This window comes from Tetrao urogallus (genome assembly GCF_951394365.1).
Source record: "Tetrao urogallus genome assembly, chromosome: 2".
NCBI classification, from domain to species: domain Eukaryota; kingdom Metazoa; phylum Chordata; class Aves; order Galliformes; family Phasianidae; genus Tetrao; species Tetrao urogallus.
In genome coordinates this window covers 4,628,004-4,652,609 of record NC_136814.1, presented here as the reverse complement: position 1 = coordinate 4,652,609, position 24,606 = coordinate 4,628,004, and the positions used below count along the sequence as shown (strand labels likewise).

General features: G+C 41.4%; 1 protein-coding gene across 2 annotated transcripts in view; it reads right to left on the bottom strand.

Annotated features, from left to right (window-relative positions):
- The window catches only part of XDH (xanthine dehydrogenase), a gene marked incomplete at both ends in the record, with an annotated part of 38,407 nt that extends 14,161 nt beyond the window's left edge, over positions 1-24,246 (bottom strand). The window contains 21 exons of one of the 2 annotated variants that reach the window (XM_079550875.1): positions 40-136; positions 1,197-1,316; positions 1,786-1,909; positions 3,351-3,520; positions 3,944-4,033; positions 4,185-4,359; positions 4,638-4,822; positions 8,005-8,114; positions 9,002-9,095; positions 9,865-10,016; positions 10,749-10,841; positions 11,446-11,587; positions 12,377-12,463; positions 12,889-12,954; positions 13,722-13,790; positions 14,309-14,370; positions 15,182-15,308; positions 16,318-16,426; positions 16,729-16,825; positions 17,994-18,051; positions 24,193-24,246. In XM_079550875.1, the coding sequence (XP_079407001.1) occupies positions 40-136; positions 1,197-1,316; positions 1,786-1,909; positions 3,351-3,520; positions 3,944-4,033; positions 4,185-4,359; positions 4,638-4,822; positions 8,005-8,114; positions 9,002-9,095; positions 9,865-10,016; positions 10,749-10,841; positions 11,446-11,587; positions 12,377-12,463; positions 12,889-12,954; positions 13,722-13,790; positions 14,309-14,370; positions 15,182-15,308; positions 16,318-16,426; positions 16,729-16,825; positions 17,994-18,051; positions 24,193-24,246 (2,281 nt within the window). The remainder of the gene's footprint in view (positions 1-39; positions 137-1,196; positions 1,317-1,785; positions 1,910-3,350; positions 3,521-3,943; positions 4,034-4,184; positions 4,360-4,637; positions 4,823-8,004; positions 8,115-9,001; positions 9,096-9,864; positions 10,017-10,748; positions 10,842-11,445; positions 11,588-12,376; positions 12,464-12,888; positions 12,955-13,721; positions 13,791-14,308; positions 14,371-15,181; positions 15,309-16,317; positions 16,427-16,728; positions 16,826-17,993; positions 18,052-24,192) is intronic. The other variant, XM_079550876.1, reaches the window with a different exon arrangement.
- Between the last annotated feature and the right edge of the window lie 360 nt (positions 24,247-24,606).

Here is a 24,606-nt window from a genome sequence, read left to right as displayed (position 1 = left end):
AGACAAACATTTCTAAAATAGGATTGTGTTCATTCTCACCTTCCAAAATGTGATCGGATTCTTCAAATCCTTTCTTCACATCTCCCTTTTTAATCCTCTTTATAGGTTTAATGAAGGATTGTTTCTCAATAGCTTCCTGGGAAACAATGACACAATGAAACATTCATGGAGACAGAGTGAAAGCAAAGCTTCCTCCGACTGATGTAGAAATGTTTTAAGGTAACGCACAAGTTGCTGGATGTTAACTGTTGAAGCTTTTTGCCTGTTGCCACACTACAGCACAGCAATTTCACAATAAACACCATGACTGGGCAACCTAGGATTGTTCCTTGTGACCTGTTTTATATCACGGATCCAGAAGCTCAAGACCTCTAGCCAACAGAGCTTCTGACCTGCGTTAACTGTAGTCCATGGCCCAAAGGGCAGTACAGAAAGAAAGGAGACAGAAGGAGAAAACTGTATTCCCACACGGAGTGAGAACTCCTGCAGAAATAGTCCACTTCTGAGTCCAAACACAATCTTTCCTGTGGAAATTTTATGACTGCAACGCACTCTTGCCAAAAGTGCACATTTCCATCATGAAAACAAAACACAACAGTGATAGAACTGCAACAACAACAAAGTTTTTTGGCCCTACTCTTTTCTTTCTAGGTTGAATAAGCGGATGTTAGCTACAGAAAAAGAAAAGTTCTAACACATGGTTTGAAAATGAACTACTCATGTAAACAGATCAAAACCTCTGCTTGTAGATGACTGCATGTCTGTGCTGGACAACGCACAGATTTTTTGAGCCAAATCCAAATACAGAACACGTGGCACAAAATGCTGACCTTTATAAAAATTAATTAGCCTTAACTTCTCCCCAGTATTTCTAATTTCTCCTTAATGGGAATGGCTTTGTCCAATTTTCTCTCCTTTCTAGATGTGAATGCTGTGTTAGATATAATTAGCTTTTACTCCTACAGGAATGCCTTGTTAATAAGTGTTCCAGTTTAAAAAAAAAAAAAAAAGGCATGAAATAATCATAAATTGTTGACATGTTTCTTCAGTTTTGAGAAGATCCTTTTAAAGACTGCTGCATCCCCATCACAGAGACAAATGCAACACACGGCTAAATAACCGTGCGTGAACAGCGAAGTTCACTGGATATCAGAGCTTTGAGAGCTAACTGAGGAAGCAGACCTGAGCTAACTTACCTGAATTGTGACAATAGGTTTGAGCTCCTCGTATTTAATCTTCACAGCTTTAGCTGCTCTCCTGGAATGTTCCTGTGTGTCTGCAATGACTGCACCGATGATGTGACCCACACAAGTGACCTGCAGGACAGGTTTGAACCCACCATCAGTTAGTGCATATACACACACACACACACACACACACACGCACAGAGTAACTGCAAGACTTGTGTTAATTCTCTTCAACTCTTCTTTTTTTTTTTTTTTCTTCTTTTTTTTTCCCTTCCTCCTTTTCCTCACCGTTTGGTCTACATAAAGCCACATTTGAATAGCATAAGGAATAGATGAGTAGCTAGAGTAGGGTTTTTATGTCCAAGTAGCTTTCTGAATGGAATATATCCATAATTACTCATAACTCCACAAGAGACACTGATCACAGATAAAGGAGAGGGGTTTGGAGCAGGCCTTACTACATTTGGCACATAGATATCTACTGACGCCAGTGCAGCCAGCATTTGTCTCTCCATATGGCAGAGGACTACATGGGACAATATAAGCACTCTTATCTCCTAGGCAGCATGATTGAAAAAGGCTATTTTTAAGAACGTACCACATCCTCAGCAAAGACAGTCTCATCATTAGCGATGCCAGTGATGTTACTGCCAGGAACATCCTTAGCAGAGACAAAACACACAAACCCAGGGACACTCCGGGCTTCTGATGCGTCCACAGAACTAAAGAGAGAAAGCAGGAGAAGTAGAGTTATTATTTCTTATTTTTTTTTCTGTGATTGATTATGATACACTGATAAATCTTCAGGCTTGATTCCAAGAAGCCTGGCTATGCATAAGAGAAGTTTGTCATAGGATATCACATTAGACTAAAGCAGAGAGGCAACTAAAATCATTTTCATCGAGTATTAATCACAAAAAAAAATTGAAGCTCTAAAAAATTGTGAAAGGTTGCTTTTGCAATATTATGTACACAGGCTACGTATTTGGCTGGCTTTACAAAGGGACTGTTGCCCATAGAAGAGCTGTGGCCTTGTTTCTGCTGAACAATTTAACATCATCTATAAATTACTGCAATTTTTTCAGCACTCTTGTTTAGATTCCTGAAACTCCATTGCAAGATGTGCTTGAAAGTTGTTGTTTATTAATCCCAGTGCTCTACAGACATTTAAAAAAAAACATTCACGTGTGAATGTGAACTCTTAGGCACCAGGAGCTGAAGACAACGCTATTTTTCTTATGAAATCTCACTTTCCAACACTTCTGCACTAATGCCTCAGAAAGAATCCCCTGATTGATTCTCTTAGTAATACAAAATCAGATTATTTCTAACTTATAGTTGCTAGTCAAAACCTGACTCAGGTGAAGAGAAGTTTTCAAAGCCAGTATTTTGACCAATAGAATCGTAGGTTGAGGCTCTTCTGTTACTTCTGTCCTAATGAAACATACTGCCACATCCTCCACGGAATGACACAGACAGAAAAGTCAGTGTGCAGTGCAAGTGCAAGAAAACACACACAGCAACTTCTAGAAAATATTGCACACTGTGGTAATAGGCATAGATAGGATGCTTTCTTCATGGCCTCACCTGCACCGGTAATAGTAATGATGCTTATATGCTTGTGGCACTCAGTGACCACACTGCAACACCTAAGATTTAATCATGATGACAGAACATTTTTTGTCACAAGCTGGAAGTCAGCTACTACATCAGTGCACCAATGACCACTGTATGTTGCCCATCCCATGTTTGACCACTGTGGGAAACCACTGGGCAGGGAGCCTTAAGTGGGCAGGAAGTATTGCCTAAGGAACAAACAACAAATCACAAGGCTATTGAGGATGGTATGAGGCAATGTCATGCATTAATTCTACATGTTTGAGTGAGATGGGGTAAGAATGCTGCCTAGGGACAAGGGCTTTGTGCTCCAAAACAGCCAGGTCAGTTAATACCCTCAGATTTCCCCTCACACAGATTTACAAGGCAGCTTAACATTCATATCTCACCTTCATGTGAGACACCTGCATGCACAAAGCACGCAATGAGCTACAGTTCCCACTGGTGCAAGAAGCTTTCCCCTCATCCTCAACTTATCACGTCAATGTTTTCTAAGCCATAGGAACTAGACGTTTGCAACATGTGAAACTCAAAAGCAACACTTACAGGATTTTAGCATGGGCTTTGGTGCTGGTCACCAGTGTGAGATACAGCTCGTTCTCATAGTGTGGAATGTCATCACAGTAAACAGCCTCCCCGCATGCTTGTTTGGCTGCTGAAACGTGCACCAAAGGCCGGCCCACAGTATCTTCCACCAACTGCCCCCTGGGCACTTCCTAGAGCAAAACACACTGCTGACTTCACTGCTGCTAGTGCAGGGGGCAGAAGCACCGATGGGAGACCAAAAGGCAAGGTGAGACATCCTAGCAGGACATGTAAAGGGACAGGGGCTCAGCCCCACAGTTCCTTAGGGAAAGGAAGATAAATAGGATGGAGTGGCTACACAAGGAACAGCAGAGAAGGAAGCGAAAGGGATTTGGCTCATATAAACTTCCAAGTTTGGCAGCTAGCTATTCTCAGTACTAAAGATGAAAGGAGCAGTGCTGGGCATTGCATCCTAAAGTAAGGAAGGGATGGAGACCAAATTGAAATCCTTAGCAACAGCATTATAGAAGTTCATGTACTGTTAATACTCAGGGAAGAAACAAGACAAGAAGCATTGCTTGAGCTAAAGAAAAGCCTAGATAACAGCGACTTACTTGGAAGAGCTGGGTGCTTGCAATGGGATCTTTGTGAAACAGCTCCGTAGCACTGATGTAGGTTGGAGGGATAGGTTCACACAGATTGCTCTGCCACAGAATATTAAAGAAAATTATCTTCCCAGTCAGTCCCTTTCTCATACTCCTCAGTAACCAATCTGCCTGAATTTCAACTCTTTCCACTCTCAAACAGCATATACAGCTCACTCTTCCCCAGCCTGCCTTCCCTAGCAACACTCACAGGGCCATTCTGTTGCTTGCTCAGCTTCTGGAGAACGGTCAGATAGAATTTGAAGAAGAAGCTGAGTGTGAGTGTGCGTCGGAATTCCACCATCCCACCAGGTGCAGAAGGAGACAGGTCCATCTCACCTGCCAGCAAGCGGCAGGCATCCTGCAGCAGCTTCTCATTCCAGTCCCTGCAAGGGAACACAGGCAATAGTCAACCTTTCCTCAGCCCTAACTATCGGCAGGACAGATTTCCAATAGACAAGCTCATTCAGCATTCTGAGAGCCCAACACAGACATTTGAGTGTAAGGGAAGAAGGAAGGCATCACACAACATACAGACTGCTGCATAAACGTAGCATCGCTTCTTCCCCTTTGTCCTTCTGGGTACCATCAGAGAGAATGATTCTGGGTATCTGAATTGCTGTTAGTGCTGCCCCCCTAGTCAGACTTGCAGAAAAACTCCTACCTGCCAGTGAGCTCTTGGCAAGTTTTTAGTGCCAGGATGGTTGTAGGAGCCATTCCGCCATAGCTTAGTTTGACCTCCTGCACTCGACTGGTGCCATGTTGGAACAGGACTCTCATCCCACAGGTTACAATAGCAATGTCATCCTCCCTACGGTAAGCCTGCTTGAAAGCTGAGAAGTATTCACCCTAGAGACAGAAAAATATTTATTTATTCCTTACCTTGGCATGTTTCAGAGCATGGAAATGGACAAGCTGTTAACCTATCCCTACATAGATGAGCTATTTTAGGGAGCTGTATCAGATGGATTCATCTCGCAGTGCCTTGTGTGATATATTTGTTCAGGCAGTGTTATATATCATATAGGTTGGAAAAGACCTTCAAGTCCAAAATTCACATGATCTTAAAATTAAGGCTAATGTATTACACTGGTGGTTATTATCCAAGATAGGGCTGTTTGTGAAATGAGTTTTGGCACACCTGCATACAGTTTTCCTACACTGTGAGGAAAACAACCTTTTTTTACATAAACAATCTTACTATTCCTCTGCAACCACTTTCTCCCAGGCTGCCAAGTTGGAAACCTAATCAGTAAAACTCAGATTCCTTCACCCTTTCTCTTCCAGCTCTATTGGAAGTCCTTATACCTGAAAGGAACTGAAATCAGTAATCATAAATGGTTCACAGTTCTAGAACACACCAGACTAGTGAATGCGAGACTTACTGTCAGTTCAGTCCATTACTTGAAATACAACTTGAAATACAGCTCTCAGTAACTACTCTGAATCCTCTGTTGGATTCCATGGGGAAAAAAATGCACCAGCAGCTACAGCTCACAAAATTCAGCAGCTCTCCTACAGCAGTAAACAAGAGATTAATATGCTACTGGTTTACACCAAGTGACAGCGTCACCTTGGAGTCACAGAAAAGTCAGTTTTTCCCGTTGCCTGTGCTGCAGTGTATAACAAATTCCTCTTCCAGCCGCCTGCAGACTAGGAGAGAAATCAGATCTGATATCTTTGCATGGCCATTCTTGAGAGTTTGCTGCCAAGTTCTTCTTTGAATGCTTCAGCCAAGCTACCGCCCAGCATAGCAGTCTGTTCCATTAGTTATCTCTAATCAGAAGTGGACTCCACTGTAAGGAAGTAATTGCACTACAGCTGGCAGTGAGAGCAGTTTCACACGGAGCTGGTTTTATGCACTGAGCTCTTGTTACTGGAGATATAACTGAAGTGTGTGCTTCATTTCCTAAATCCAAGTAATTGGCGGGCAGCCAGCAGATAATGGCAGAAGAGCATCAGTAGCATCCTCCCAGTAAGCTTTCAAAGAGAAGAGAAAGCAGCCACTTCTCTCACAGCACACCTCAGAAATTACCAATAACAAGATCATAGCAAGGAGCATAGCAATTACCTCCACTTCTCACAAGACACTACACGTTTTCTAGGTAAAGTGTCCTGTGGGAGAAGATACTTATTCTTCATCACTAGGACTGCAGGCAATGTAACTATCGTACCAGCTCCCCACGTATGCCCTACCTCATGGTAAAACAAGAGAATGTCCCCTCTAAACATTCACAGTGAAAGTTTACAGATACTAGCAGCCTCACAGAAAAGCCAAGTAACTGACTAGGGCTCCGTACAGACTTAGATTCTTCCTCCTGCCTGAAGTAACACCATGTAGGAGCACATATTTGCATTTGCAAAAACATTTCTGTGTTTGAAAGAACTGACAAAAGCATGGACTATAGAGGTCAATAAAGGAAGAAGGTTGAAAAATATCAATTTAAAGGATGAAGTAAGACTTTGTGATCTTTCTGTTTCTCCAGTGTAGAAAAAAAATGCAATACTACAAACCTTCATAGGTTCATAGAGAAGTATATAGTCGCTGTGTTGTTAAGCACTTTCTGTTTGAATATGACTTGGTTTGCTTATGACTCAGAATATTACTATCATAAACATTAAATAAGAGCGAAAAATGGCCTAGAGAAAGATGTATGTGAGGAGAAGGATATAAAAAACTAATGATTGCTAAATGAGAAATAATGCAAATGGTGCATATAACATTCGTGAACCTTATCTGGAACACGGGATGTTTTTATAGCCTAGAAGTGAAAGAGGATTGTTAAATAAAGGGTATGTCCCATTCCAGGAATGCCGTGTTATACATTAACTGATGCATCTGTTGTGAGGATATCACAGCTCCTGAAGACTTTGTCGCATGCCAGCACCATGAGACATTCCTTGGAGAACTTTACTCTCTCCGGCTTCATGTTTGTGAGCAAAGACCAACCAAGACAGCATGAGATCCAGAGTTCAAACGTTCTAGTTTTTCAGATGAATGAGCTGCACATAACCTATGGATCACACCATTGCCCTGCTGGTAAACATTTATTTCTTTTGTGAAGCTGCCACACAACTTCGGTATGAATGGAGGAACATGGTATTTTCCATCAACTCTATCAAAAGTGTTTCTCATTTTGAGAAAAAGCAATTCTTCTTGTAGTTATCATAAGACCACAGAACAGTTATTCAGAAATACATGTAAAAATGTCATCAGTAAAATACCTATGTTCTCTTAACACTTAGATACAAGAGAAATGATCTTAAGAAAGAAAATAGTCAACAACTTTGTTAGTTCTGTTCCTTAATGCGATGGCATTTCAGGTAAATTGATGCTTTCCAGTTACAAAATAAATGTGTTACCACACCGTGAATCCTTGAATTTTATAGCTTGTAGTTTCAAGCTCTAAAAAGGTAAATACCCTCACACCAGCAGATTACAGTCTGACGTTATCTGCCCTGAAGAGAAAAAGGGGTTTTACTTCATAGACAGTGAATCTATTATGCAGTTAAAGGGGAGTGCCTTATTTGCCAAACTGCCACGATAAGCAGCCCTTCTGGTTTCAGTCTTGCAAGGCAAGGATACTGAAACTCAACTTGTCTCTTATCCCCATATTCGTCCCCATTTCAGTTCACAGAAATGAAACAGGAACCTCAGAATCATAAACTTCACATCAGGAATTGCTAGCATCTTTGCTGTACCATTTCACAAGCAGAATTTACACCTCTGGGAACATCACATTGGTCCTTTAACCATTACTGAATGTACTCGAAAGCCCTAGACAGTAAAGTGGAGTTTTTATTTCTTGTGCCAGAAAAATTGGGCTTGCCACAGAGCTCAGTTCCTCTTGCTTACTAGAAAGAGTACATTGCTATATTTTCACCAAATACTTTATTTGCCTGCTGATCCAATTGGGACTTCATAAGCACTTGGAGGCCAATCTTCAAGGAAAAATGCCTAGCAGTGAAACTAGCATTTAGGTAATAATATTTTAACTCTGCAGATGCTGACGGCTTTTCTACAAGCTTACCTCCTTGCTGTAGGGTATCTCAACAGAGAGGAGTACTTCCTCAGGTTCAACTGCAGTTTTTCTGTATCCTGTGAAAAACTTCTCATCCATTGTGACAGTCCTCCTGCCCTCTGTAGAGCAAGGAGAGATCAGTGGTGAATGAGCGAGCATCTCGGATGAAGAATGGAAAGAGTATATATGATAGAACCTTTCGTCTACACAAATCATTCTTGATATGGTACCAGTTTTCATTTTCCACTCATTTTTGTTGTTCCAACAAATCAGGATTTTCTCAGCTTTACTTTGGTCATCATGTATATCAAATGTATATCACAGATTACATCTCTGTACATATCTGCATAAGAACTGATGAAAGAGATCTCTCAAAGTCCTCCTTCCATCATCCAATCAAAGCTGAGACTCTGGTGGAATTCATTTCTAGCATTTCAACGCAAGTCCCTCTTTCCCCTTTCCACAGCCTGCATTCAAACATGTTACATAAGAAACCATTGAGAAGACAGACTACTTTTCAAAAATAAACTGTTTGAAGAAAAAATTCTCCCTAAGAACAAATGCAGATTGTGACATTTAGTTTTCTTCACAGGAGGAGAAAAAAATTCAGAACAGAATTCAGCTTTTATTTCAAAAATCCACAACAATCAAAGCATGAGAGTGACATAAATAATTGTACACCTTTTTTTGATTGTTTTGGTTTTTCGTTTTTTTTTTTTTCCTTGTGAACAGACATCTCCAACCAGTTCTTCACAGTTTCTGTGAGTGCATACACTGTGCCAGATTTATTTTGGCATAGAAGTTCAAAACTCTTTAGGAAACTAGTCTTAGGACTGTCCCCAAGACTTGAGAATCAAAAAGGGCAAAACCCTCCAAAAGTCAAGCGAAGAATATTTTATGCATTGCTGATATGCACTTTCAAGTTTCGATCTGACAATATTCCATAGGAAAGGACTTACGACTATTCCATCTACCTCAGTGCCACAAAGAAATACAAGTAACTTACTCATTGATATCAGAGTCAGCTTACTTCCACTTGCCATTAACACAGGATTTAAGTCAGAGATTGGGCTTGCTGTCATTATGTTCCCACCAAGAGCCTAAAGTGATAATAAATGAAATAGAAAAATAATAAAAATTCTCAACATCTAACAATAACATCTTGCAATCCTACATTATCCCACGCAGAGTGCACTAAGGACTGGCTGCACCTTGAGCTTGTTTTGATAAGCTCTTTCTGCTTACTCAGCAACTCTAGGCTGTTAATGAATTAGGGATATATAAAATCCACAAAAACAGCTGTTGCCCCCTTGATACTAACATTTGTCTGACGGTTTTAGCAGCAGTCTTTGGGTACTGCATCAAAACTGCCTTATGCTCAAGCCACATATACCCAGCAGTGTCAAGATTCAATTGGTGTGGATGCAATTATGGAAAGATCCATGGAGAAACTTTTCAGTAACATTCAGAAAACAAAGTGTTTTGACTGCAGCACAAATATGTGGCCCAATGTATTGTAAAATTACATCTGGTTAAAATGAAAGCAGGTTAGCTTCCCAGAGCTGACAGCACAGTAGAAGAGTTCCATTGGAAGGGAACTTCAAAGATCGAGCCCAACAACCTGACCTCTTCACCAAAAGGTAAAGCACATTAATGAGAGCATTTTCCAAGTCCCTCTTGAACATTAACAGCCTTGGGGCAACCAAGTGCATCGGTAGAAAGTCTGTTCCAGCATTTCACCACTCACTCACACAGTAAATAAATTTCTCCTTGTGCAAAGAGCCCAAGGCACACCAGTGCTGGATAAGGGAGGCCATCTCCTCAGACTAAGCTCCCAGTTCCAGTCCCCAGTATTCCTGAGTCACTTACTGCAACATTCCTGATCTGTGGCCCTGCAAACCATCGCAGCTGTTGAAGGGCAGCCTGGAAAATCTCAGTTTTGTATGAAGGAAGCTCTGCCACCGCTTTTCTCAGCACCTCTTCTACTGAGCTTAAAGTGCAGGCAGCGCCAAAGGTGATCCCTGCAGACAAATGAGAAGTGTTATTTTTCTTCTCCCAGAAGTCTAGAAGGAGAATTATAACAGCGTCTACAAAGCTTAGATGCCACTGGACTTAATTAGGCAGCAAAGATTTGGGGAAGGCGCTCAGCCACAATGGAGTATTCTGTAATGCAATTCTGTAATGCGTGTAAACATCAAATCCCCAGAACAAAGCTCACAGCTCATGGCAGTACTGCCTCTTACATGACAGTAGCCTAGCATCCATTTGCCTTACTGTAGCATGGCTGCATTCACTACATCATCTTCATTTCTTCTAATTATTTCTAAGTTTTCCCTGCTTCCATCACAAAGATAAATGCTTAGTTACACAGACTGTCAAATCCAATGTGTTTCTCACAGTTGCTAATTTAAAAATCTTAATAAAGATGGCCTGCTGAAATTCATTATTGAGTCAAACGATATACTTGAAACACCATACACACTGAGATAGAATCACAGTCACCAAGGCTGGAGAAGACCTCCAAGATCATCTGGTCCAACAGTTTTCCTACCAGCAACATTTCCCCACTAAACCATGTCCCTTAGTACATCTACATCTATACATGAATCTACCTTCTAGTGAAAATTCTTTCTTGAACTATTAATACATGACTCTCACCTGGTGGGAAATGCATGAATGGAAATAGGAAACAGTCTTTCTTTTGTACTGGAGCTCCCACTCACTTAGCAGGCCTCGTCTCCCCTTTCCCTCACCTGTTTCAGTGCGCTGAACAGCATTCATTTCAGGGATCCATGCTGGTGCTAGTATCACTGGATACAACATGTTCTTTAACCTCATCTCAATACCTTAAGGAAAAGTAAGACTCCTTCAGTTGTGCGTATGTGATAGAGAGCCTCAGTTAACTGTCTCCCAGTGAAAAGGCAGCAGGCCTATAAACAAGTCAGTTCATTGACCATCTAATGTACAGATCACATACAGTCACAAAGACACCAAACTAAAATCCGCTCCCCACTAACACCAGAATTTTCACAGGGCAGTTTTAGGCTATTTAGCACTTGTGTGACGTGGCTATCGCTGTACATAACCCTTAGGGAAAGAAAAATTAATACAATGAATGAGACCAAGCTGAGCGATTGTCTCCTGATTTATTTAGGATAATAGAATTCCTCAGCATGTCTTAACTCTCTTTCACACCTCTCATGTTTACAGAGTTATACGTGCTGGGAGACAACACACAAGATCTCAAGGCATGACAGTTTACTTCCTGGAAATTTTTCAAAATGTAGATTTCACGACTGAATGACCTCTAGTAAAAAGATAAGTCATATCACGTCACTCCCACTTCTCAAAATCCCACAAAAAAAAAAAAAAAAAAAAAAAAAAAAAAAAAAAGCTCAGACATCTAGACAATAGTTTACTTTTTTTTTGCACCCTAGCTTTTCTTCTTACCCACTTCAGTGTTCCCTACAACAAGCTTGGCATTGGGATATTGGGATTTGAGTGCCACCAGCTCCTGGAGAGTTGTAGGCTGAATCCACATCACGCGTTCACCTTTGAAACACACCTGCTTCTGCTCCTTGCTTTTCTGAGTCTGTAGAAAGAGAATGCAGAAAGAGTTCAGGCCCTATATGAAGCAAGAATCCCCTACATGAAGCCAAGAATCCTGCCAAGTGACTGATGGGGACCCGTGGCACCCACATCTGGTTGGCAGTTGGCCATTCTCCATCCATTCCTCTGCTGTCACTGACTGAAGTCTCCCACACCAACAGAAGTTTTTCTTTCCCTTTGGAAGTGCTACTCAAAAAAACAAACAAACAAACAAACAAACAAAGGGATGCAATACGGAGAGAACTAATCTCTGATGTAAGCCAGTCGGCATCTACTCTTGCTGTACCAAGTGGAGGAAAGTTGGTGCATTCAGGAAGTTATCTAGTTCAGACATACATTCAGTTATTTCCTGTATTTCTTACATTTCTTTCCACAGTATAAACAGGTCACAGGGTCATTAGCTCAGACAACTGTTTTTACAGCAGAGATATACATATGAGCTAGTAAAGTAAAAAACACATATCAGCAGCTGTTATCTCTTTGGATAGTCAGTGGCCAAAAAGGAAGGCAAACCAAGAGCAGATACATATGGTGACAACAGGAAGTGCAGCCACCTGGGGCACGTTCTTAGCCTGCACATCATTTAAGCCATCCTGACTGGCAAGAGCCTTTCATAAAGAGGGAAATATTTGTGCCCATGCTGCTTCATTTCATCATCATCCATCTTTGGCATTACCATTTCATCAGGACACTGAGTACTGGCAACATTCAAACCCTGTGTGGAAAAATGAAGCCAGTGAACCACGTACTATTTCTTTTTAAAGTACCTTACCATTAACTCTGGTGGGAAGATTGGTTCCTGTGTAGGGTCCAATGGCTGGAACTTCGAAGAATCAAACAGGCTGGAGGGCATCATTGTCTATGAAAGAGAGAATGAAGATAGCTGGAGGAGAAGCAGAGGAGAAAGTTATCCACATACATCCTTATCTCATTTCTTTGTTCAGTCCAATGCCTCTTATTGTTTCATGGAACAAACGACAACAAACAGTGAAAAGATACAACCTAGTCCAGTGTCCCAAGTTTTCCAGATCAGACTTTTTCTGACCAGAATATGTCAGGCCAGAAACCTAAACACACTCACAGGTTTTTTTGCCAAAAGTTTCATCACATTCGTTGTGCTAAATGACAAAGGTACATTTTAGAATGCAAGACCAGCATGAAAGCTAAATTAGTCCAATCTCCTCTGCATAAATTCAGATTACAATGAGCTTTGGCACAGAGTAAAGCGAAGTTAGATTCATAAACACTCAGAGTAGAGAACAAAATAGTTGAGGAACACTCTACCAGGTTCTCTTTTTCATTCATGCAGCAGCCTGGGCCATTGGCTTTTCCTCCACAGCAGCCCCCATTCTGAAGAAGAAACAAACATACTTCAACTAGTCTGGACAAAACTAGACAATTCAGGATACGTTCCTTCCCTCTTATCAAACCCTGGGTCACTGCAATTTTCAGTAACACACATTCTTTAATAATTTTAATGAAATAACACCAAGCAGTTGTTAATTATTCCAAACAAACCCGATGTTTCCTATCAAAGAATCCACAAGAATTTTTTGGAATTTTCCAAAGAGTTTTGTTATAGTCTCTCCTTCCCAAAGTCAGTTTACACTTCTATTGTATTATGCTTCAATTCCTTCTTTTCAGTCTCTACCATTTGTACCTCAACTATTACATAAAATGTGATCAGCTCTTTTCCTCCAAATATCCCAAGAGGATTCAGTTGTGATGTCCTGGGATGGTCCTTAAATCATTCATCACTGAACTGTTTAATTTTGGGACAGATCAATACTGGATAATTAATTTAGATCTGCTTTCACAAAGACAGCTGCAAAAGCTGGTAGCACCTCGATTGCAAGTGTCATCACATTATTTCACATAAGTGTTACACATCACTGACTCAGTGGGAACACTTTTCTAAAACCTGTGTCATTACGTGTTGTACTACTCCAGACATACAGAATAGCAGTGTTTTCCAAGAGACAGGCATTCAAACCAGCTCAGATGTCCCTGGATATCTGCAATACAGTATGGCCAGAGGAATGACTAACACGCACAAAAAACCCCTCTATTAATACTACATTGCAAATTGAGGTTATGGCTATTGAAGTTCAGCTTACCACGCTGTTTTCTCCCTTACTACAACAGCATCCAGTGCCATTGGCTAAACTGCTACAGCAATTTGAGTCCTGTGGGGACAAAAAACTGTTCTGAGAAAAACGGCTGTGTTCCCAGAAAAGCAGAATTTATTCCCTTCTGAGACAATTCCCTCTCCCCACTTTCATCCTGACACCTCTCTTCCAAGCTGGAGTCGCAGTTAGCCCAGTGTTACTTAGCACGGAAGCCAGGTTACCATAGCTGTGATCCTTACTCCACTTCTGATATATATTTTTAAATTTCTGCTATACCTTAATAGAGATGAGAGAATCAGAATGGCACAGAGTACTCAGGTGTTGGTGACCTATGATACACTGGCATAATACTGTGTACTGTTTTGTTCTCTACTCCTTGGAACGTTGTTTTGAGTACTCACTGGTGGCCATGCTTCCATGGAACTATCTACCACACCTCCAAGATCACCTTGCTGCACAGTGATCTGCTCATCAGCTCATCATTTTACATGTGAAATGAAGACTACCTCTCACTCCATTGATTACTTAGTATTTATTTGCTCTGAATGTTTTAAACGTTGTCTGAAGCCACTTACAACAGCAAAAGTCCTGTATCCCTCCAGAATGGGTCTGTATCCTGTACACCGACACAAGTTCCCTGTATAGCCAGAGACAAAGGATAAAAAAATTAGCATCATTTAGCTGAATTATAATTCTTTTAGAAAATTATGTTGTCCTTCACCATAGCTCGTCAAATCTAGATTAAGCTAACAAAAATATTGGGAAGAACATTTCATAAATAATTTTGCAACAATCTTACTATCCCTTTTCACTGAAACCTTCAATTGAAATTAATTTAGACATATTCTGCCCAATCCAGTATTCATTTACCTCAATTGCGCGAGTCTAATCAGCCCATCAACTCTCCAACCTCCTGAATTGCAACAAGATTGCTTTCCTTTGCATCTGATTTCTTCTCAGGCTGCAGCCAGCGGCCTCGTAAGAGCTCTAACCTCAGAAGCAACAGTACCCTCTCAAATAATTTCAACAGTTGGATTCTGCCCTACTCCATCATGTCTTGGAACTGGCATCTGGCCCAGATGCTGTCATTCTGCATCCTCTTGTGCCCAAGATGAATTGGCCTTCACAAGATGTGGAGGCTCTTAAAAGCCCTCGAGGCACTAACCACATAATTTATCATGTTAAGAACAGTAAAGACCCGATCAGAGACTGAGACCACTTATCACTGTTTCAGGATGACAATGAGTTGTTGTGGGATTTTCATAGGCCGTTTTGGTTCACTTAATAGCACCTGACAAGTCTCCCCGTGGAAAAGCTGGTGCTTAACCTCATAAAAACTGCCTGTCTTTAATGAAATACATCAAGCAAAGTTGCACTTCCATCTTATCTAGTGAAGCAGATGTTAGGAAAACAGCACAGGTTCCATCTGTGTGCAGTGTGGGTATTACCTTGGAAAGCATCTTCTATGTCCTCCATTTTGGGTTTGGGTTTGTTTCGAAGCAATGTGTACATGGACATAACAATGCCTGGAGTGCAAAAGCCACATTGGGACCCATGACTTTTTGCTATTCTCTCCTGAAAAGTAACAGCAACAATCAGCTCATGGTGTCAAAGTGAGTTTGTGGTTGTACTGATTTCTTTTTCTGCAACATTTCTACTTTAAAAAAAAAAAAAAAGAAAAAGCAGAAACGATCTCATCAAAAGATCTGAATCAACCACCAAATGTTCTTTGACAAGATGGGTTGTATCATCTGCGAAGACTTCAAAAGAGAGAGCCCACTGAAAAGCTTACATCTAGGCTTCAGATTCCCAGAGTAGCTGAAAATAACCAGAAGTCTCCAATAAGAGAGGAGGTCTTCAGATTTGCCATACTTGAAAGCTACCTGTACAGACCTGAGTCTGAATTTCAAAGCTTAGCTGGTTAGAGTCTTCAGAGGAGGTAGGGAAAGAAGCAAACAAAGGTCAGACAAGCTGTCATTCATTCACACATGCCTAACTTATTTTTCTCTTTGTTGTTTACTCTCTCAGATTGCTGTTGGCAGAAGTCCCACTCACTGTACAGACCAAAATGAATCAGTTCCCTGTAAAGGAGAGTATTCCCAGCAGTGCTAAAGTCAAGTTTCGTACAAAGTGCAATAAAACACTTTGCCAGAAGAGCAAGCTCACATTACCATCACTCCTTCCTACCACTTCAGATTATTAACTACGTAAGAGGAGAGACCAAGGTCATTCTTGGAAGGCCATAACAGAGCCAAAACCTAACTCCAGATTTCCTGCTCCTGGCCTTTCAGCTGTCAGCTTTCAGCATACAGGCTTCCAGTACAGCATCAGCTTTCCAGCTTTACATCAGCTTTCCCAGTTTCTGATGCAGGATGTGAACCAGAGTCCCATGGCCCCATAACAAAGTGTGAGCATTTTGGCCAAGATAACACCAATTAACTTACTAGCTTTCTAGCCATTCCTGCAAGTAAAGACAAAATCTTTCTCTCAGCATTATAATGAAGATCTCAATACTCTGGAACATGTTCAAACAAAACGAAAGTGTGCATGCAGGATTCAGTAGTTAATGGTGTTAATAGCTTACCTGGGCTGGGTGCAACCTGGACTTTGTGTTTCCTATGCCTTCAACAGTAGTTACAGCTACATGATGCAGAGCACAGATAGGGAAGAGGCAAGCATTGGCAGTATGGTGGCTAAAGTGATAAATTAAGGTTATTTCATTCAACAGTGCTGCTCTGCGGAGGAAAAAGGGAATCAGGAGGGGCTGAAAAGTACTTAGAATCCATGGCAGCAGACACAGCAAGTGAGCTTCAGTAGATTGCAATGCAAACATTGCAAGTCAAATCCTATTCAAAGTTCTTAACAACCTCACTTGAATTTTAAACTGACTGTGCACAAGAGGATTTGACTTAGAAAGTTAAATGTCATCGCTGCGTGTTAAGCCACAGAACATTTTGCTACACATTATGTTGAGGGTTCAGATTGAAAAGGATACAGGATTTTCTTCTGGAAGGGATCATACTTGGATATCATAACAGTGCAAGCACCACATCCACCCTCCCCACAGCCCAGTTTGGTTCCACATAGTCCCACTGAGGGTACAGGAATTAAGGAAAACATGAGGAACGTTGGCAAAAGCCCTCTCCAACAGTTGTCAATCAAGTCTTAGCAGTGATTTCTTGCTGGAAACTAAGCATTCATATTTTTTCCTTCTCAATAAATTAACTTAATATGGGCAAAGTCTCAAATGTTGGCACATAATCTTTGAGATCAATTTCAAGATTCTCCTTTGAATCTACTTGCATTCATTGTTAACAACTTTAGGTATAAAAGGTCAAGAAGTGAGAAGCATACATTAGCACAAAAGACAGGCCACTATTTTCCCTCTTGAACTTAACCTACCCAAGATACAATCAGACAAAGTGGGGTTGCTATAGCTCTCCTGGAAACCCCAAAGAGACTAATGATTTATATCTTTGTACTTATCCCAAATTCCAGACAACCAGAACGTGGCACCAAAGATAAAATAACTATGCACACTTCTTTTGAAGGAGTACACCAACACAGACTGAAAAATCTGTAGCATGTCCACTCCCAGATAGTTCAGACAAAATCTCATTAAATACGGAGTGACACAACTTACTGAACTGGACCTAGTAGAGCCAGCCTGGTCATCACAGTGATGGCTACTCAGCTCCCAAAGCAAATCTGACTCACATATCACTAGCTTTACACAGGAATCAAACATGACTCTTTGCATCCAGAAATACAATCACAGTATGCAACAGAAACCCTTGCCTCTAAGGGTACACTGATGGATCATTCTAACCTTGCCCATGGTAAGCACGTCATAGGATAATCAAATTATTGATTATTACCTATCCAGTAATGTTCGAATTACTGGACAACACAGACAGCAGCTCAAGTGGCTCTAATGTTTTGGGCAGAAAATTCTTTACAATTTTCATGATACAAAGCTAAATTTCCTTCAGTCATCTCTATACGTGTATCTACAATATTCCAGTAGTTAGCAATTCTGAGATCTCCCTTTGTAGTATTAATAACTAATTTCAAGTTTACGTGAAGTGGATGATTTAAATTTTTCTGTTCTATAATCTCAAAATATCTGCTGTAATCTTTCCCAGCAAGAAATAATACCAGACATGTGGAGCACCGCTGTCCACTCCACAATGCTGAACAGTAAACAACAATGAAATGCCATAGGCAAAGATTCCTGTCATTCCTTCTGACATTGGATACATTTCCTTCGTAGGTAAGTCAGCAGAGTAGTTTCTGGGTCCACATCTTTTTCCACCACCTGCAAGAAGGGAAAAGTACTTTTACACACAGAAAACTTCACAACACGGATGTGTCGTGTTGTACAACAAACCAACCAACCAGCAGAATTGACTAATGGTGCTAGAGCTGAAATAGCAAATACCATTCCTGATGATGTTAAATCAACCAGTGTTGCACTGACAACTATCCTAAATGCGGGAATGTAAAATTATAATCAAAGAGATATTTTCTCTGCAGATTTTCACCCATTAGTGAAAAAATATATATATTTGCAGTTAACCATTAGATATAAAATTAGATTTTACTTGGACTTCTACCCTATGGCCAGAAAGCAAAGTCTGCTCTTCCCTTCAAATGACAGCAGAGCTTGTCTTCCTCTTTTGTTGTTATTAATAGAATGTCAAATTCACTGCATGCCAGAGCATAATCATGTATTCTTGGCACTTACACTGTGCAAATCCTAAGAAAAATAGTTACTGGTTTTTTAAGGTAAATCTCACATTGGCAGGCACTGTATATGAATTAACCTTTCCCAGTTTTGAAGGGCAAATCAATACAGAGGCTACTTGTGTAAGCCATTTTTCTTGCTGATAAAACACCTTCACGCCCTCTGTACTGTTTCACTTTAATGCCTTTGACACATGACAGGGTTATTCTCAAGAGACAAGGTTCATACTTCCTATTTGAGTCCACATTTTTACAGCCATCAGATAAAGTTCTCTGCTACAAAACACAAGTGTTAACAGTTTATTTTTGGTTAGTATTTGCCTTCCTTAAGAAAAAATAGTCCTACTTCTGCATTGGGGATAATCTACAAGGAAACAGAATCCATTCTTCAAGCTCAGGGATGTCTTACTCTAACCAGCACTCATGTTGCTTCTATTTAAAGCAGAGCGATCCCCATTCCCATCTCTCCTGTATATATGGAAGCAAGAGCATGTATTGGCCTAGTCTTGGCCACTGACTCAGAGTAAGCACGCAGACCCCTCTGCAGTAGTCTGTTAAACAGGCAAAAAAATCCAAAAGAAAAGCTGTGGCTACTGGTTTCCCATGGACAATAGGCCTTTCCCAGATCAAGGGCCTTCCTCAGCAACTCACATCCTTACCATCAGCTGAGTGTCTTCCCCAGGGCTCCATCAATGACCATAGCAAATCCCTTTCAATCAAGTTCCCAAGGTAGCCAGGCACAGAGAAAAAGCTTCAGAACAGTTCTCCGGATGATTAAAGGGTATTTATACTATTCTATGGTTAGTTCTAAGAAAATGTCTCAAGAATGTTGCTCGAGAGTTTCCAAAAGCACTCCATGAAGTACTCCAACAAAGCAATGGAAGGTTTTGGCCAAATGGCTCCTTGTCAGGAAGTTTTCAGTAAGAAATGAAACATAAGCCTAAATCTTCATTTAGCAAAGCACTTCACCACTCAGCTACACACGCTTCTAGTAAAGTCCTTAAGTATGTGTTAAGTCCCATCAGAGACAAATCTTTGCCCAACTTTATCAAAAAGTGGCTCCCACTATGCAGAAAAGTGCCACGATAATCCACACTTATACCCCATTCCAACTAAGAGCCTGGTTTTATGCCTCAGTCACAACCCTTCCACTGGAACTGGCAGAGACTTGGGATCAGAGAGTCCAGGGGTAAGAGTTTGGAGTACAGTCTGGATTAGACTAAATCTCACACACGAGAGCATGGAGTAATTTCAATTTCCCTGCACTCACACTCCTGCTGGGGCAATATTTGTTTATGAGTCTCTCTTACAGATGACACAGAGAAACTTTATACTTCTCCTGCCTTTTGTTCACTAGGATTGATGCATGTTCTGTCCTTCAGCACATCATTCCTTCCAAGTGGTTTGTTACGCTCACCTGCTGTGATTTGTTCTTAAAATATTTTAAAACCTCATAGGTGGGGACAACAGCTCCTCTTGTCTGATGCCCAGAACAGTATGATTCATAGCTCAATATCTAATCCATCAAGACAGTTCTTGCTCAACTCCCTCAGTGTTCCTGTGTAGAAGGAAGCTGAATTATACCCATTGTCTTCAGCAAGATTAGGACCAACCTGTTTGGATACTGCTATTAAAGAAAGATGTCTTCTTTGCTAAGCTGCTGGTTTGCTGTTATTGTTGCTTTTTGAATCAACGCCCGCCTTGGTAAAACAAATCATACTGAGGGCTACATTTTGACAGATTTAAAGTTGTAGATGTTTCTGCTTACGGTAGCTTAAATTTTAATCAAATGCCAATTTGCTTAAAGTTAGGAAATGTTCTGAGGGCACTGATTTCAAATGACCTCTAATAAACTCGTGCTGCATTGCTGTTTGCACTATGCATCTATTTTTTACTCCACACTCTTGCATTCTGTGGACTTTTCCAGAGAGGTGTTGAGCTCATTTCCTCATGATTTCACGTGCAAGATTTGGATCTCAATGAACAGTTTTCACTTAAAAATTTCTCAGTCCAACCAGATGAGGAGCAGATGCACAGAGAGGCAGCAGTCCTCTGCTCCTGCCCTGTGGAGAACTAAGGATATGCAGAGACACATCAGCCATTTACCAGAGATGACATGAGGTGCCTTGCAGCAGGTTGGTTTGCACTGGGTGCAATGCAGTGAACTCAAAACTGTGTGTCTGCTATTTCTGCTTTGAGATGGGTTGTTTTATCCCACGCAGCAACAGAGAACAACAACAGTTCAGGTAACTGTCATTAGAGCATAAAGCATCTAAACTAGCATTCCTATACCTTGTCCAATTACTGATATTGGAAAGAACAAAAAGGAAGACTAAAGTTTCCCAGTTGACCAAAAGCAAGCTAAGCATTGCATCAGCTACTGCCCGTAAATGAGAAAACAGACTTCTTTCTGAACAACTCCAGTCTGTTAGAGGCAAGAACAGAAGGTAGAAGGTTTTAACAGCAGGTCAGGCTGGTCAGCTGTAAAAGTCCCTGAGGACCTTGCAGTCAGTGAAAGGGCATTCCTGAAGTCAGCTAGAGGTTTCAAATTCATTTACCAGGGAGAAGGATTAGAACATAAATGAATAATCTGAGCATAGCCACACGATGTAAGTCGATTGGTCGTGAGAATGTTTTATTCTGCTTTAAACCAACTCACTGAAAATTGTAATTCACTGCATATGTAAGATCCAGAGGGTTCCAAAGCTCAAAAATCCCAAATTTCACGTTTCCACCCGTGATCATGGGTAGAAAGGCTTTGAGAGAGCTCTAATGTGGATTCCTACACAGACCTTCTCTTAATAGTCAGGTTAAAAATACAAATATACAGTGTGTTTAACTAAAATTGCATGCAACTTGCGTGAGACAGACTTGTCAGTTGAGGAAAACTGTACTCATAGTATATACATAAAGAATAACAGAATAACTTGGGTTGAAAAAGACATTCAAGATCATTCACTTCCAATCCTGCTACGCGTGTGTTGTGTTCCATAATATTCCAGGCTCCAACATGGCATTAACTGTGTGCCAATCTCAGTGAAGTAAACAGGTGTTTAAAATAAACACCCCTGAATGTGAAGTATGCTCAGCTGCTCTGAGGAGACTTTTCTTGATATTATATTATAGACTGGGCTAATGTGAAAGTAGAATTAACCATCAAGAAAGTCCCTATCTTATCAACCACCTCTTATCATGCTGGTTTGTGCCATTACAGAATATCAGCTACCCATTAACAAGGCCAAGCTGCCACAGATTCATAAAGTAGTGAGCTTTCCCACTGGCCATGCTATCACATTCTTTCCAGCAAATTGACTGGAGCATGCCGTTAGGACTCAGGTGGATGGAGTCGTACCCTAGCTTGCCACCTGCTGTCTCTGCAGCATCCTCCATGTATTTCCCCCCACCTCTCTCATTACATAATCCCTGTTGCCACGTACTGGATAGCCAAATAAGTCCAATTCTTCCTCTTGGACTTGCACTTGCTGGAGGTGTAACTCGAGCCTCTTTGGTAGCACAACAATGAAGGAAACAGAAAATAAATGCCTCTGGAGGCTGAGGGAGGAGCACAACCCAGGAAGCCTCTCCTCTCTCTGATCAGCTGGAACCTCCTTTCTTGCTGGCACTGTGGTCCCACATGCAAACGGGGCAGGATGCTGATACAGCCTCAATGTGTGGAAGGAGCTGGTGCTGCTGGTAGCCTCACTGGTCCCGCTGTTTCCCTAACCAAGGACCGCCGAGGTCAGATTGTGATACAGCCCCGTATACCTGCACAAGGCCAGCTCCAATGCAGAGCTTTGCAAACAGAGAACTGTGATTTCATAACAAGTGCTGAAAATCACAAGTGGAGATGTCATTCACAGCAAGTTCCCTAAACTTCAGGGCACAAAAAGAGATAGAGGACAGCATATACTGGTTGGTTTCTGCTGTCAGCCTTCAGGGCTGAAACCGCTCTCCCACCCATTCTGTGCCTCACTATACATAGAACCACAGAGTCTTTAGTGCTGGAAGACTGCTAAGATCACCATGCCCAACCCCAGCCCATTCCCTCCATGCCCACTGACCACATCCCCCAGTGCCACATCCATAGGACTCTCACGTAACCCTCTTGGCACAGTTAAGCCTTTTCTGCTTTACTGATTAGTAAATTAGTTCCATATGTTAATCTGCTCCAGGAGGATGGCCTTTTCTACAACCCATCTGTAATACTCTAGCAACCTCACAATGCTGAAGTACTCACTATGTCTGTATATAGGAATTTCATATATGCCACCAGTCACATGCTGGTTTTGAATCGAAGAAGGGCTGGCATGAGAACAATTCTCTTCCATTAGGTTGTACCAGAAAAAGAATACAAGACAGCCTACTTTGCTTGTATTGAGCCTGCACTGCCATGTCTGTGGCAATTCCCTACAGCGAGACTGAAAAAATCTCCCCATTCACCCTCTGAAAATTTGGGTTCATGGAGATCACTGAAGCCTTCACAGAAAGAGAGCAAGACAAATTAATGGTACAACACCCACACCCCTGTCACTGCAGAAAATTCATCATATGAATGCTACACCACCACTTCATGAGCCAGTTACCAAACTCAATTGGCTAGTCATGATTAATGCAAAGTTTTGAGTTTCTGGCTCCCTAGAGAAGCAGCTAGCAGCTGATAAGTCAGGTAACACTGACACATGAGCCATGCTGAACTGTGCAATCAAAGCTTCAGGAATTGTCCCCTTCTTTACAGAAGCTTGGAACCAGGGTTGACTTCTACATCACTGTTGCACTCAAGACCCCTCCAATGAAATTATAATCCATACTAAGTACATTTCATTCTTCAGCTAATAGTTGGATACTTGGAGAACCTCAAACACTGAATGCTGAATGCCTTGGAAAGCTCTATTTCCAACTTATCCTGGGACTCAAATTCATAACTAACACACCCTAATTGTAGCAACAATCTTAGCCATGTTTACACATGATTAAATTAGCAGGAAAGTTCAACAAAAGCAAAACTGATAGGAATCCTGTGCTGGTCTGCAGGGCAGCAGGTAGAGTTTTAGAGCCAAATAAGAACAGCGTGTTACCCTCTAAAGAAATGAAAGCTAATTCAGAGATGTGCCCTGGGAGAAACTGCCCAAAGGTTCCCAGAGGACAGCCACCTCCTGTGGGCACTAGAGCTCCTTTGGTAATCATCAGTAGGTGATGTGGGTGACTTTCAGTGCATCCAAAATAGTGTCAGTCAATGGGGTTAAGATTGAAGGGTTTGCCAGCTTCTTAAATGGGAATGGAATGAGTATTTTACTTGCATCTCTTTTAGAAAACAGATGTCAAAATTACTTACTGAGCATAGGAATTATATGTATGCTCTCAACTGAATTACTTTTTCCAGATCTGTTGTAGTTACTGAAAGTATTTCCAGTAGAAATGCCTGTACTAAAGCCACTGCACCTCTTGTTTAAAGGTAATTGCCAACAAATTTCAAATGTAAAATGAAGGTTATAGAGAGGTACTGCTCTCCGAATGTTTCACAAGCTAAGGTCAAACAGGGGAGAAAAGCCACTCAGCAAAGCAATAAATAGTCCTCACAACTTCATATCTGAAAGCAACCGAAGCATTTGTGCTGGTCTTAGAAAACTTCAGAGGTGGAAAAGCCAACTAGAAAAAGAAAGTAATCAGGCACAGCCCAGGAGCAAGCCAAGCAGAAAGCTGGAATCTTCCTTACCTTTTTACCATTCACAAAGAAAACAAGCTTATCCCCTGTCTCAGCTGGAGCCATACCGCACACCTTCCAAAATTCACCCCAATGAGACCACAGGTCACCCTCCAAGAGCAGCCCTAACTTGGTAGGAAAGTGAGCACCAGCAACAGGACAAGCAGTGTGAGCCTGTCTCAAGAACGCCTTGAGTTCTACATCAGCTCCCTGCAAAACCCCATATTATATAAGGGCCAATGAGGAGGCGTGCCAGCTGCTTTTGGTTGGTGCTTCTGCAGCAGCAGTGACAGAGAAGGAAAGAGCAACCTGGCCCGCCCCTTAATATAGCAATAGATCAGCTCAAATCACAATTCAGCTGCATTGCCTTCACACCACACTGCCAAGCTTGCAGGAAGAGGAGCGTGCCTCTGCATCAGTGCCAGG